The following is a 16,739-nucleotide window of genomic DNA, read 5'->3' as shown; positions in this document are numbered from 1 at the left end:
TTTGCTGCGTTTTTCTGCAAATCCAACTATATGAAATTACATTGTAGTTTGAATGCCATTCTTATTTCATATGTACACTTAAGCGTAGAAATAAATTTATACATGTACTAGGCTTGGGCTAAAGTGACGTCACAGTCGAGTTTCGAAAACGGTAATGAAACTAAGCGATAAAAGGCAGAGAAAAATTCAATCATTTGATATTATTTTTAATGCTTTTAAAAAAGTTTGATAACATTAAAATAAGTATAGCTCTTTTCAGTTAAGTTTTAATTATTTGTGAGTTAATCACACAGACTTGCGTTTTGGCATATTTTTACAGATGGATGCTAGCTGTCTTACAACTTCAAGGGAATTTCAATCCGTGGGTCCGATTAGGTGTATGAGAAAAGAAATTCAAAATATGTGGAATACTTTTTACATACTCTGTTTTGGATTGAACAGCAGGCATAAATGCCTACGACCATATTTGCTTTTCTTTTATAGAGAGGAAAAAGTGCATGAAATGATTTAAATTGACGCTTGTAGGGAGCATTTTCATTTGTTTATTTTAGCTCATATTACACAGTAAGGAGGAAGTGAAAGGGTTATTTGATCTTCCCGGTCAGCAAATGAGGTAAGGTGTTCTTATTTATGAATTTATTTTTTTTATTTTTCTAATATTTTATTGCTGTACATGTAAATTAATTATTCAACATATTAAGGGGAATATTAACATTAATTTTAATCCCCCCCCCCCCCATTTAGAACTTATGTTGCTATGGGGAAATTTTTTTACGAAAAATACACAAGTGAAATATTAAAGCCCTTTCACCAGTCGTTTAAAAGGTTTTAATTTTATTGAAGTTGGTGAAAATCAAAAGTCAAGTTCAGAATATCATAACTGTTGGTGCCCCAAGGGAAAGCTTTGTTACCAGAAATACAAGAAATCTATTAAAGCCATAGCATCAAGTTTTTAAGGTAATTTTTTTTAAACGTATGTCAAACGCCAATTTCAATTAAAGTGTCAAAATTGTTTTGTTTTTTTTCAAGTCAGGGTTCATTTTTCCTAAGCAATACACATGTGAAAAATGCATGTCGTAGTACTTACTGTTCAAAAGTGATCAAGGTTGAAGTTATATTTAGTGCTTAAAACTCCAGGGTCAATGTCAACAACACTTTACCCAAGAAAGGGTCTCATCACATAAAATACAGATGTGAGATATGAAACTCTGGCGCCTACTGTTCATAACTTATTTTTGAAAAGTGTGTAGAATTCCAAAAACTAGGTCAAGGGGTCAAATTTGTTTGTACCCAAAGAAAGCTAGCCAGCTAGATAGACAGACGGGAGGAGAATTGATAAACCATATATATGCAACCGAGACTTCATTCAAGGGAGCATAAAAACAATTCATTTGTATAAAATATCTAATTTTGAATTTAACAAATGTAAATCTTACCACATGTATGAATTTCATATGGAAAAAGAAGGTCGGAAAGGATGCACTCGTTTGAAATATATTTTTTGTAGATATTGCTGAGAATGAAAATTCCTTTTTTAATTATCCTCACCGTTGTCAAGCTCATTAATGAAAGCTGTAAGTAAATGAAACAGTTCAACAATATTTTACTAAATTCTTTAATTTTTATCGTTTTAAATATCGTACAAGCAATACATCAATTGATGAAGATTATCTAACATAATATTAAGTACGTATCAAGCAAATTTGCATTTTCTTCTAGTTTTAAGCACCATTAGCATAAAAGTCATTTTAAGTCCTATTTAATGGTGAAAAATGAAAGAGTATGTTGGTTTAAAGAATGTTCTTAACTCACTAATTTTACGCGATATTAGCTAACTTGATATAGTCTTTTCAATATCTATAAAGTATTAATAAATATGCAAAAAAAAAAGCCATTCCCTTAATCGTCGAAAATATTTCGTTTTTTTCTAATTATAATTTATATATATATATATATATATATATATATATATATATATATATATATATATATATTATATATATATATATATTCCCTTGATGTTTTTGTGGTCAGAACCCTGGATATCTATTCACCCACCCCCCCCCCCACCCACCCCCCCCCCAAGAAAACCACAGATAGGTTTACGAATACGACTAATCATACGATATTTTGTGAAAAGATGTCTTGAACTTTATGTAAAATTGTCCTCCAACACAATTTTCATTACAACGTCAATGTCTCAAATGTATTTCTCATATGCAATACAACTTCAAAGACCATAATAAGTATATGATAATTTTTAAAAAATCAGACCAGGAGGACCCTTGTACAGAATACAGTGAAATCTTGGATTTACTGAAAAGACGTCCATCCTATAAACAGGATGCCATGCCTCTCTGTGACAATCACCTGACTACTGGGTGGTACAGGGCAGGCAACCTTAAAATGCCGACATCTCCACCTGCCCTAGAATCATGTGGGACTGATTATCCTTACTGGTTGAATGGTAAGAAAAATGGCGAAAATATAATAAGCAAGGTGACTTTCGTGGTTTTTTTTTATTCTTTAAATATGTATGTACATGTAGTGAAAAAAAATGTGTATCTGAATCTCACATTCCTACATGTATTTTTGTATACACATCTATAAGCAACAAAAACCACAAACTTAACATGATAATCTATGTATCAATACTCGTATATATGTTGAACCCCAAAGAGCGATGGGATTCCAAAGTCCGATGATCACGCCTAAGTCCAATGGTCTGCACTAAACCCTGATGGTTTGACACGCGATGGTGCGGAAATCAATTAACTTTATGACGTCATAGTTCTACTGGACAAAATGCACTTCCGCCCAAGCCAAGTTCAGAATGTTTTTAAAAAATACAATTGAATTTTAAATGCAAAGACTTACCCTCATCTTTTGGATAAAGTTGCGAGACTGTAATCATTCGAAAGATGTGCAAGAACTTTAAACTACTGGAAATCTGTTAATTTATCCCGGTGAAATTAAACAGTGCATGCGACATGCGACAGGCGTGGATTTCAACTTTTAAAAATCGAATTTTCTTCACCAATAATTTGGCACCTTTCTCTTTCTCTTTCTCTCTCTCTCTCTTCAGTAAATGCAAAGGAGATTGTAAATACCTCCAAAAACCCCTCTAGATCTGAAACATTATGACTGCTGTTTCTTTCTTTTGTTGTTGAGTTGTGGCGGGAAAATGTTTTGCACATTTTAAAACGCGCTTTATCCTATCCTGCTGGACCAAAAATATCGTTATATCTTTTTATTAAAGACACAACAAATTTATAAATAAGTTTTTTTTATTCCAAAAGGAAATGTATATGATTATAAATCATGTTTAAATATATCTTATATATATGAATATCTCGGTCTTTGCTTTAGTTAATAACCAGCAAGTGTGCTTTATATTCTCCTCACTTCAGTGATTTGATCAGAAAAAAAAATAATCAAATTATTTATTCAATTAACATCAAATTAACGACTGCCTCTTGGCGACCGGTAATTAAAAGTCACTTGTCGAAGTTTTGAAGTAAATTGTAGGGCATATGACTGTTTTGTAGCCATTTATTAATAATAAATGTGCAAAAACAAAGCCACGAATGGGCGCATCATTGAATGTAATGGAGTACCGAACTACTGAAAAATCATTTCTTCAGACAGACAATTGTCTTAAAAAGAATAAAATGCTTCTAGATAATGCTGGGAATAGTCTATAAAGAAGACAAATATATTGAAATGGTACGTAATAGCTTTGTAGAATGGAAGGGCATACAATTTTAATGAGCAACCCCTGATGAGTAAGCGCCGATTCTCAATATGGCATTGGTGTATACAATCAGCAGAAACGAAGAGCAATTTTGCGCTGGTAACTGAAAAGTTTAAATAGAACTTTCAAGCGATGGCTTATCGCTTGTTGCAAAATTTAGAGTGTGTCGGCATAGATTGAAGCTTTAAAGGATTGCTTAAGCCATGACAATGTTCGATGACCTCGAATCATAAAATGATAACAGCAGAAGCACGGGATTTTTTAATGATCATTCAAAGTCAACATTTGGTTATTTATTGAGACGTAATAATGTTCCTATTTGTAAATATAAAAAAAAATGGTGTATATACTCCAGGAGTATAAATTTCTTGGTTGCAAATGATATACATGCTTTCCAAAAAAATGAAGACACAGGCGAATAAAACTGACTCTTTAATTTTAAACAAAATGTACAGAAACTGATAAAATTTAGTATTGTTTCATGTGTCTCTTAATAGGTACTTGCAAAATGCTTTTTTAGGTGACCTTCCACCAACTAATGAGATGGATAATGTTGAAGTTTGCAGGGTTGGAATTTCAAATCCATGTACACAAGTAATAAACATCAGCGTAAAAAATTGCAGTATGTACATTGTTTATCGTTTACCCCCAGTAGATTGCTGCAACTCCGCTTATTGTTTTGGTAAGTTCAATAGCAGCTTTCTTTAAAAAAACATATTTTTTACGAGATGATTGTTTCTTTGACAAAGATTTATAGAAGTCCACGATTTTCTTGTATTTTAGAATCGCCTACGCAGTGTAAGTAATTTTGTTTTAATTTGAAAGATCACAGAAAACTTTGTAAATAAAGCAAATAAATAAGCAAATAAAAAGATGCCTTGTTATGTTATCGTAGTAAATTTCTTTAATTTAAAAGGATTTTTTTTTTGAATTGTTGTTGTTTAAAAACCAAATTGAATGAGTATTTCTAAGATCTGAAATTTCTACAACAGATGAAAAAAAAGAAAGTTTTTTGTCATATATACTGTATATATTTAAGAATATTTTCTTACACCATCTGTGTTATTATTTTTAGGCAAATCAGATACGCCAGTGGATCCTTTTGTAGAAAACTACAACATATCATGGGTTTATGAAACTTCAGGGTTTTTCTCACGATATGACCCTCGTTTAAATTTGATATGTAGATTTACTCCATTAACTGACGAATCATTGTTTTATGACATTTCCTGGTATGTTGACGATATTGAAGTAATAAAAGGTCAAACTGTAAACATCAGTACTAAAATGCCTTGTTGCCAGTCAGTACAATTTTAGCGAATAACAAAACAGCAGGATCAATGGTTTGTATGATAAAATTTCAGTTCTCTTTTTTTCTTTACAAAAGATCTAATCGTAGTGTGTTTTAACCTTTTGACTACTTGTGCTATAAACGATTGATATGTATTTTAGATTCAATGTATCGTGGGAATCAAATCAACTGAAAATGGCTCTTCGTGTGTTCCCAATGCTTGTCAAACGTTTTATGCTGGAATTAAGGTCAGATGACGTTTTGATTTAATTTATGAAAAAAAATTTTTTTCATAAAACTCTCAATATGAATTAAATACATATGTAGTAAAAATTAAGCGAAACGTTGATTAATTTAAATATTTTGCTTGATTATCTCCCGAATGCAAAGTACCGTGACCAATGAGCTACCGCAAATAGTTCTGAAGTAAGCTCTGCTTATATAAATCAACTTCTGAGTACTTCTAAGTACAATCAGACTGTTTTAACAATGTAACTTTTCAAATGACAGTTGACAAATAAGTAAATTTACGAGCTCCAGATTTATTAAAAAAAGCAGTTATAAATTATGTTAGAAAGCTTGAATTTTCAATATATAACATTGGACGTTTTTTTTTTATGGTGTTTTGGTAAAATTCTGTGATTTAAATGTTTCATAAGTTTCTTTGTAGCCATATCTGATTTACATTTTTCCTTCTTTATATTGTTGCAACGTAAATCTGAGGTTCCTCCGTCACTACTGCTGATAGTGAAAGAGGCTTCAGTCGGTGGAATATTTACTAGAACCCGCTATGTATCTTTGTTTGAAAGGATTTATTTGAAGTTTCGAAATCAGGACAAGCCTAAAATATGATGTTTAGTTCTCGAAGTTATGGCCATTTGGAAATTTCAATAAGATTATGCCCTTATAATGTATGAGTTAAGCCAAATATGATTATACATATACATGATTGTTGTTAAACTTGCATATGTTTGCTTTCTAGGTCTTAATTAACTCCACAACTTTTTTACAGACATAGGCAGAAAGGCTGACATTCTCCTGCAATTAACAGTACCTTACGCGGCTGAAAATGTCGTGATTAATGGTCAAGATTTTGAACCGGATGATCTCAATGTGATTGTTTATAATCCCAATAATTCTTCACTTTATTGCGAAAATAGCGCTTTACAAGACGATTTGATTTACAGACGCTGTGCAATTAGGATAAAAGGCTATTCTCATAAAGACACAGCTAAATATGAAACCAGTATTTGGAAACAGGTTTACAGAATGACAATTTCTGAACAAATGCAAAGCAATGCATTTAGAAATTTGACCATGTTAGAAAGAGGCATTTCACTACAGTTGAAGACCATGACAACTACAGGCGAAGGAAGTAAAATATTCAGCAATATAAAGCTACAAGAAATTCTAGTAAGTAAGAATTTCATGAACTCCCTTTACAGGTATCATTGTCAATCGATACTTACATTTTTTTCCCTTGTCACAATTAATTTTTCTTAGGATGTATTTTGTTTTGGAGAATAACATTTCAAAGGGAATTCTTATGTATGCAAGTCATATTATCAGTTGATTGTTACATGGTCACTTAATGTGTCAGTATCTAGTGGCATGGAATATTTTTCTGATAACATGTATACAACATTAGAATTAAAGACTTCCATGAATAAATATTCATGAAGTAAATTTTTAAAAAATTAAAAAGATTTATTATTTTTTATCATTAGATTTATCTCTTGCTTTTAAATACAGTTCGTTATTATTAATAATAGAAATGAAAAATCATTTGACCGTTGTTGCAATGTGTATTTTGTTTAATACGGTAATTTAATTTTGATTCTAAGGATATATTAAAATGAAAATTCTCGCAATTTATATTAGATAAAAATTCATTGATCGTGAAATGAGATATTGGAAAGCAGATAAAATGCATTGAATATGGGAAACGATAATTTTTAAAATTGGATATTCATAACATAAACATACACTCGATTATGCCTTCTTGAAAGGGGATACAATGATTAGATATTATTATGCTTCCTGTCAGTTTGTCTCTATATAACCCATACCCTACTATTCTCGCATAGTGGTCTAAGGATTTATATAGCGTAAGCATACTATGCCGAAATAGTGCACGGCTTTATTTACTGAATAAAATTCTTCCATGCACACGCCGGGTATCGAACTGACGACCATGAGATTGTCAGTTTGATGCCTTATCGATTATGCCACAGAGACGATCACTGATTGGTAGAATTTTATTAAATATATAAACTTAATTTATACAATTGACACAAGAAGGAGAAAATAGACAAATATTATTTGAAAACAGTTATATTATTCTAAGGAACTTTAGATTAATGTGTACAACAAACTTTCAAACTAATTGCATACAGATCGTTAGATGAACTGATTTCATAGGGTCATTAAAACGCTTTTTTATATGACGCTTGATTGAAGGATGTAAAAGAAAATTATCAAGGAGAATCGACGTCTGCAAACAAATAAGGCTTACATGTACTAACAAAACAGAAAATAAAGATGAGTTGCTTTGGGACAGAAAATCCCGACTTATTTAGAGAAAATACTAGTAACCAAAATAAATAAGCATGCAAACAATTTTAGCATGAAGATTTTGAATGAGTTCTTGCAAGTGCGCTGCATGTGTAAGCACCGATATTTTCAGGAAAAAGTCAAACAGATTGCCGCATAAATAATTACAACAGTCAGCATAATAATAACAATAGTGTTGCATTATGCATGTACTATGCCTAAATAGTAGGCAGGGTTTGACACATAGTGCACTCGCCTCCGGCTCGTGCACCATGTGTCAAACCCTGCCTACTATTTAGGCATAGTACATGCATAATGCAACACTATTATATAAATAGAATTCACAAATCAGACTTGTAAACTATAAGCAAGTGAAACGAGTTTTAACTGAACATAATTAGTATACCTATTGTGACTCTTGATCATCCGTTTATATCTTCACAAATTAATTCCAAGGAAAGCTTACATGGCGCAGTATTGCACTCGATTTTTTTCTTTATTCGAAAATTTCTATATGCCATACCCCTGCATGGATGATATGAAAAACCGGTAATATCTTATGATGTAATATGCATTAATATTTTAGAATATGACTATTGCTTTTCCGAATGATATATATTAAAGGATGGATTGCTTTCATTCTCGTTATTCAAAATTCAGATGTGCATTTTATTATTAAACATATTATAAATAGTTACACTGAAAAGGATGATAAAACATTTGTATCAAATGTAGTACAAAGAACTATATGCGGTATATTGTATATATTTGCCCCCACAACAGTCAAATTTTGAAAAGTTCCTGAAATGTGCTGAATTCAATAAATTAAATGAGAAATATAAATTAACAGAAAATATTATAATTTCAAAGCAGTGTATTCACAATTTTTGTTTTTATGCCGTCACAAACTAGTCCGATTTTATATCCTTTTTCAGAAAGAGGACAAAATGGACAAAATTTTAACAATTTTAGCTCTAAAATTTATAGAGCGCAAGTTTTTCAGGAACAATATTGACATATTTCATTGATATTATAATTCTACACATTATATCAAAATATTGATCCTGAACACACATGCGCTCGGTGACTTTTACTCAAAATATCGACGAAATATGTATATTTGTCTGTAAAATTCATACAAAACTGAAATTTACGTCATCTTTGTGACGTCATTACGTACATATGGCGTCATAACTATTGAAAATATTCAGTGCTTTGAAGTCAGCATATACTCCTCTGTTTAAGAACTTAATTAGATATATCTCCATCAAAGTTTGATTTGGAGGGCAAATATTGGTTATTACCGAATAAAGTTCTTTAGAATCGCAGCACAGTTAAGGTTACAAATGGAAATATTGGAGATTTTTTACAGATAAAAATACATACTTAATTAGGATGGGCGATCTTTTTAGGACTTCACTGATATCAAATAAATGTAATGTGGTTTAAATCTACATGTTTGGGAAATTTAGATTTTTTATTTAGACTTGTCACGTGATGTCGACGTCACATGATTTTAGCTATTATACTTGCATTTAAGAGGTCATTTATAAATTCCAATATTGCAGGGGCATAACCAAGTTCAAAATCTCAGTTCAATATATAATCCTTTTCAACACTATATGTAGTTTGTGAAAAGTGCTGCGAACCTATATAGATTCCCTTTTTTAATTGATAAAATTTAATTTGTTGGACGGCAGGTTGAATATTTTGCTGGTCAACTACATTAAATACAGCTATGATTAATTCATTTGCAAAATTTCATGAGGTTTGCAGCACTTTTCAAATATCTTAATGCTTCTTGAGTTTATGTGTAAAAACTTGACAAGATACATTGAGGGTATGCCCTTGCAATAAATCGATTTATTAGGGCCCTTTAATTACGTTTTCAATGAATCTGCATAAAAACACACGACAGTATCACTTCTCTGGAGAATGTACGGACAGTTTATAAATAAAATATTAAACTAAACATCGTATCCAAGTTAACAGCCTTTTATTTAACTGCAAATGATATTTTATTTGAGAACAAAAGACATTTTTCATTGCACAAAATGTGACTTGATCAGCCTCTCACTGTGTACAAACTGCATCATTTTTTGCGAGATGACGTCACATTGACAAGTGCATTGCGATCGATGCATCGCTTATATACTGTTGTGTGGGATATAACAAAAGGCAAAATTGCATGTAATAGTAAGTTTGTATGCAGTAAACAGTTATCCAGCTGTTCAAAATAGCAAATAATTTCATTTTGAGGTATTTTGAAGACCTTATATTATATGTGACGTCATAGTAAACATTTCCCGTACAAATTAGGCCCCGCCTTCTTACTGTAACCTTAACTGTGCTGCAATGCTTTTCACAGGTACACAGCAATCGAACATCGTTAATACAGTCAATGTCTACAATATCAATACCAATCCAAGATTGTGCAACAAAGTCAACTACTTACACATTTCCAAAAACAACAATAATGACATCACAACTTAATGATTCAATGACAATGACAAATATGGTATCAGCAACAAAAATAACAACGGTAACCATGACGTCAACACCAACAAAAACGGCAACTCAAACATCAGCAACAAATTTGCTTACAACGCCAACTATGACATCATCAAAAAATGAATCAGTGAAAACAACAACACAATCACCAATGAATGCAACCATAACAGACTGTAAGCAAAATACACTCACTAAGGTGATTGTGTCCTTTCTAAATCTATTGCTTTGTTAGTTAGCCGGGGCACTTGACTTGTGATTCAGGCGTCCCAGGTTCAATAACCCATTCAACCCCACATTTTCTCCTTTCTTCTTTTGTTTCCATTGATCACCATTCGACGTAAACGTCCTTCCAAGGGCAAATAAGAACTGAATCTTGAGGGCAAAGAGTTTTAGAAGAGATATATAAAGAAAAAACTGAACTGGTATAAGTTAATAATGGCTTTGAGTCTCGGTCAACCATTAAATAACAATGTCCGATTTATCAAAATAACCTCATCAAAAGTAATTATTGAATAATTGAATCGTGTTGTAAATGAGGATTTTCGCCACCTTTCAATATCAACTTTGAAGTACTTATGAAAGATTCCCTTTAATGTTTTAGTAGAGGGTCATGATATAACGAAATATGAAAATCTCCGAGCTCAATTTCTTAATACATTGTTTATGTAGTCTTTCAAATTCTTTTACGACTTCTGATTTAGTGAAAACTAAGAGATTTATAAATTTGCATATTGTCTTTTAGTTAAGTTTTCTTATGTGATTTTAATATATATGTATTTCTTAAACACTGAATCGAATCTGACATTGGTTTTAAAACGGAATACTTTTAGGTCTTGGAATCAACAGAAACAACAGTGAAGTCTTAAATTCAAAAGAAAATTGTGACCTACTGGTTACCTCAACATCTGAGCAGTTTACAGTCCCAGGATATGTATTTATAGTTGTTGTCTCAGTTTTGGTGGCAGCTATCATTATTGTTCTTTTGATTTGGCGATGGCGTTTGTGAGTGATAATTACTATATTCATCTTAAAAAGGATAATTATAAGCATGATATTATTAACAATCAACTGAAAAAACTTTTAAAATATTGATTATTTCTTTTATTTATGTCCTTTAAAGAAGACCCAGCAAGTACAAGAAGTCAGAAACCAGAAATGGCAATCCGGATGTATCCTGCAATAAAAATCACACTGCGGCAGAAAGCTCTGAGGGAAAACACATAGGTGGTGTATATGAAAACAGTGAACAAACTACCTACGAAAATGAATATGCTTATAAAAATATTACCGAATTAGAGGAAAGTATACCAAAAAACAAATCACACATGAATGAGAATTTTTACCAAAAACTGGGTGAAGACGAAACTCGTTTTTACGAACAGTTGGGAGAAAATAAACCTGTACAAACACCTTGAAGAAAACGAAACACATTTATGTGAGCAATTGGCTAAAAACAAACAGAGTGGTTAGAAAATATGTCCATTTCAATATTTTTTATGTGTTAATTTGAATCCATAAGTATATTTGCTTAAGAACCAATGATTCTTGAAAAATCATAACGTTTTACAGGAATTTATTACTATGATTAGCTAAATTGTGTATTCTACATCTCATTAAGTTACATTTCCTTGACAAAGTTCTGTTTTTACACACACACACACACCCTCACACACCCTCTCATATTCATCACACACACACACACCCTCACACACACACACACACACACACACACACACACACACACATATATATATATATATATATATATATATATATATATATATATATATATATATATATATATATATATATATATATATTTAATAAAATAGTTTACGATTGAAAATATCAACAGTTGTTTAAAGTTAGCTTCCTGATATGATACTATTAATTAATAATAATTTTCTCTTTTTTTCAAAATAGAAATATACATTGTAAGTGAAAGGCCTTCCAAGTGAGAATAGAAAATCGTGAAAGATCAAACACGTGAAATTAAAAACCCTTATAATGCCTTATAGATTATTGTTTAAACATAATTATAAAACACACAGCAATCCATCGTAAAATATATTTTTTTCTGCTTTTTCGACGTAAGGACGTCTAGGAAATATACTTTGTTTGGAAACATTATTGTACTTATCCATATAAAATAAATTCATTAAGCCAAACTAGTTGTTATAAAATTTATCCTTTTTTTTTGTATTTCTCAGTCAATTATTCAATTTTTTATGTACTGTAAAATTTATTCCTCGTCTAACTTTGAAGATATTTTTAGACTGCATTTCTATGTACTTTTAATCCTGTCGTCAGTGTGGCGCAATGGTAAGAGCGACTGCTCTAGATTCACGGAGTAATGTTGATCCTTACATTGTGAGTTGAATCCCACTGTGGGCATGGAAACCAGTCCCTCGGATGAGACCGTATAAACCAAGGTCCTGTTTCGCAGAAGGTACTACATTGTAACATGGAAAAGATCCCTTACCGCTCAATAGAGAAACACCGACATCTTACGAACAAACGTAACCAAAAACGGGGATCAGTCATTGTAGTCTATTGTTTTCACGGTTGGATTATTTATTTCTTCAATTTTACAGGGATTTCGATAGAAAAAAATCCCCACAAGATACCTCAAATCCACGCCTTATCGTAGTCGCTACCGTGACGCTACAATACATTTTAATGGACATTTAAACGAGCAAAGGGGTTCGAGAAGGGAAATGAAAGGAAAATTAAAAAAAATGTCATTCTGTGGCATGAAATAAAAAATAATAGTATGTGCGGATCTAGAAGGGGTCAAAGGGGGCGGGGGTTACTTTACGAAGGGCGGTCGGGACAATAAGAATTTACGGTCTGAAATTGAATTGCAAATACCCAAAAACTTTAAATAAATTCTTGTTCAAAATACTATACGCTGCGAAAATTAAAATTAATTTGGTTTAATATACAGGTATTATAGCCATATTATAAATCCATGGGGATGCCTGTTCGCAATTTTTCGGTTGGTAAAGCTTCTTCTTACAAACATGTATTATAAAATCTTCATATAATTCTCACGGTTGCTAGTGGACTGGACCCCCCCCCCCTCCCTTAACATCCCAGACCCAAAGCTATTTTCTAATTTCACTGTTAAAGCTTCTCGAGATATTGCTCGAAACAAAAGTGTAACAGACGGACAAAATTATAAGACGAACGTGCAGACCGAAATTAATATCTCCAACTTTCCGGGGGTCGGCTCAAAAATGGAAGTTTAGTGAATTGTGTTTTTGACATAATTTAAGATATATGAGAGCAAGTTCCTAATATCATGTCATCGTAGCACCTATGCCCCCCTCCCTCCCCCAGCACCTGGAATATATATAAATCGGAGTCCAAAGATATTTTTTTGGCTTTCTTTCATTTATAACATTTACAATTTACAACATACAAAATTGATACCTGCAGTTAAAAAGTCAGAGGTGATTTAAGACACCACAGGTATGATTGTTTTTAAAATAAAATGCAATTTCTACGTACTTTTTGGATTTTTCATATGAAATACATTGTGAATATGCACTAGACGGTTAATTTATGACAGAAGACAAATACGATTTCTTGGGACCCGGTATGTATATTTGGGATGGGGTGGGGAAGTTGTTTGGTCTACAAGCACTTGTGATAAGCATATGTGTGCACATAATTTTGAAGGATGCCATGACAACTAGGTGACAACTACGTTTTCATATTATTCACACTTTTAAAAGTCCGTATATATTATTGTCGGTATTCTGGAATCAATCTTTTTTTTTTGTTTTACAACAGGATGGTGAATATATATTTTTCCTTACAAATGAAGCAAGTTATAATTTCGGTTATAGTTTTTATTTGTATATTTGACCTTCGGTCAGAATAATTCTGTGTGTGGTCAAAAGTAAAAAGTGTATCTTCTAATTTTATATTTTGACGAATAATGCATGGTTAGCAAACAATGACATAGTGGAGCATAACTTTTGAAGACAAAGAAAAGAACTTTACTAAGAAAAATACACCTCCTCCATAAATGCATATTTTCAGCCTTTTTTTATAATCCACACATATAAACAGATATACATGTACACACGGTCGTATATAGGAACGGGGTTGAGGGGTTTGGGATACCCCCCCCCCCCTAAGGAAGTCGATAAATAAACAATGTAATACCGGTATTATAGAACACTTAGCTACTGTATACTTGTGCCCCTTCAATAAAAAAAATCTTTCATTTTGGCTTCCCAAGATATTGTTTGGTAGTGACTCTAAACTTTTGGTTGTCCCCACTCCCCAACTAAATTTTCTTGCTTCAGGCCTGTTACATATATATAAAAAAAAAAAGCAGCCCAAGATCATTTAGTTAAGATCGCCATTTAATACATAAGAAGATTATGTCTACCATGAAGGCTCGTTTATTTCTATGAAGTGATATTTTAATAATTTTTAAAAAGAATATATCTCTCCTCCCCCCCCCTCTCTCTTTCAATACAAGACACTTTATAAAGCGCACAACCTATTTACTTGATTGCACGGATTTATTTTTTTTTTCATGCTGTAAAAAGTATCCTTTCCCCATATGAACAAGGCGCACACTATTTGTATACGTTTAATCACTGACGCATGACAAACGTGTTTCCTAATCTGTCTAAAGTATTATGGTGTATTTTCTTCTATTTGTTCCCTTTCTAAAACATTGTAAGTGATTACAAAAAAATTTACATGAGCAATTTTCAAATACAAAGTGGTTAAAACACTATCCGTTCTATTTTACACATATACTTATTTTTTCCGATTTTAAACTTTATATGGGTACAATTACTGGTCCCGAGAAAACTATTGAGATACGGGAAGTTAGGGAGAGTTACGTTCGTTCGTAAGATGTCCGTGTTTCTCTATTGGCCATGAGTGCTTAGTATGGTTAAAAAAGAATTATAGCCATTCCACTGGCAAGTAGTGGTGCTTCTGTATGAGTGAAAAAAAGACTCGAGAGGGACGTCAAAATAACAACCAACAAAAACTACTTATTCTGCAATTTCATCCTCTTCACAACACTTAATTTAAAATTCTAATATTCCGTCATTGATTTTAAGAATAGTCATGTTAACAGTATTACACTGTACACTGAAAAAATCTATTGATAGGATAGTTTTATGCAATTAGAGTGATCTTTCCTTAGAAGCAAGATAGAAAAATGGTTAGTAACAGTTATTTTCACAATTTGATATCAATTATTCTAAGCAGTAAAGAAAACCAAAAACAGACGTTTTTCATACTAATTGTTAGTCCATTATTTATACACTAAATTAACGACATATTTTTCCGTTATTTTCCGATCATGACAAGGAGCACACGGCAGGTGTGACCAGTCAGCGTGGATGCTCACTCCTTCATGGCCTCCATAGTACCTGATCCCACCTCTGATGTTTCGGAGGTCCGCGTTTGCTCTGCTCCTATTTTGTATTGTTTTATGGACATTGATATTGAATGTACTGTTCTCTATCTCCATATCCTTTATGAGTTTTAGACAGTTTTTGATATATATATATATATAACAACCACGCACTTCCTTAATCATCACTTTCTTCAGCAATATTACAAACCGTGCAGCAAACATCTCTACTCCAGTAATGATGACAATAAATGACATTACATCCTTAAAAATAGGGGCAAAACAGAAAAAAAATAACGATAGTTTTAAACAAAACTAAGAAACGTAAAAGATTATAATAGGATTTATTTTTGCAGCATGGCGCATATACTGCATAAAACCTTTCATCAAAAGTGATGCTAGAGTAAATTGTAAAATTATTGGGGAAAAAACATCGTGCAGAGAGGATTTGTTATAGCCCTAATAGGAGGCTAATAACGTACATGCAGTATGAGGTCAATGAATACTGTAGTGATATAAAAAAGGATTTTGTAAACGTAAAACGTATGGGTCTCAAATGTTCAATTTGATTGAATGTGTTTGTACAATTTAATACAATGGAATCAATTTTCCAAGAAAATATTGATCTAACAAATTGTATTCTTAAGGGAAATAATCTACATTCATATTGTAACATGATTTTTAGGTGAAAGAAAACGACATCGATGGCATAGATAACTGAAGAAATTACACGTACCGCTGTATAGATTGATTCACCCAGAGCAATTCATGCATGTACGTCTTATCCAATATTCGAAATATGAAGTTAAATATGCAAAATAGTTAGGTATTTGAAAACTGGAATTTTAACCCCAAAGCAATAATTTAATGCAATTTTGACGTTAACTAACCAGCCTCTGACTGGCCCCAACGGTCAATGAATGTGAGAGATGAGTGATATATAATTATACTATATACAGGGAAATCCCTCCTCCTCCCATTTTATTTCGCACAATTCACCCTTGTCACATTTTGGCGTATTAAAAACGGGTCGAAATCAAAGAACACTGTATTATTGTCTTTAACAGAACTGTGATTGGACGAGGTTAAAACTTGATTAAATTGTAAGCAAGTGTGAAAAGTTGAAATTAAAGGGGAGGAAATAAGCACCTCCTTCAAATTTACCTGTTCTTGGAACCTCTGTCAATCATCTGAAATTAAGCCTGGGATTGGATACTTTGATTTGATTGACATTA

The 16,739-nt window shown here is 32.1% G+C and overlaps 1 protein-coding gene across 1 annotated transcript; it reads left to right on the top strand.

Annotated features, from left to right (window-relative positions):
• The first annotated feature begins 6,074 nt into the window (after positions 1-6,074).
• On the top strand, positions 6,075-11,688 carry LOC134279885 (uncharacterized). The gene is made up of 4 exons (XM_062762299.1): positions 6,075-6,458; positions 9,967-10,282; positions 10,940-11,111; positions 11,230-11,688. Exons 1-4 carry the CDS (start codon positions 6,315-6,317, stop codon positions 11,522-11,524), a joined length of 927 nt encoding a protein of 308 aa, XP_062618283.1. The 5' UTR covers positions 6,075-6,314; the 3' UTR covers positions 11,525-11,688.
• The last annotated feature ends 5,051 nt before the right edge of the window (positions 11,689-16,739 follow it).

The sequence above is a fragment of the Saccostrea cucullata genome, unplaced genomic scaffold (assembly GCF_032062105.1).
Source record: "Saccostrea cucullata isolate Sc308-1 unplaced genomic scaffold, CSIRO_AGI_Scuc_v1 ctg689, whole genome shotgun sequence".
NCBI classification, from domain to species: Eukaryota; Metazoa; Mollusca; class Bivalvia; order Ostreida; family Ostreidae; genus Saccostrea; species Saccostrea cuccullata.
The sequence above is the reverse complement of the archived record's forward strand: the minus strand, read 5'-3'. Positions and strand labels throughout refer to the sequence as shown.

Excerpts from the sequence above, each read along its gene's own strand:
- LOC134279885 (XM_062762299.1), top strand. The coding sequence starts at position 6,315 with ATGACAATTTCTGAACAAATGCAAAGCAATGCATTTAGAAATTTGACC. Across the intron at positions 10,283-10,939 it reads GAATGCAACCATAACAGACT|GTCTTGGAATCAACAGAAAC; the intron begins GTAAGCAAAATA and ends GAATACTTTTAG. Across the intron at positions 11,112-11,229 it reads TTGATTTGGCGATGGCGTTT|AAGACCCAGCAAGTACAAGA; the intron begins GTGAGTGATAAT and ends TGTCCTTTAAAG.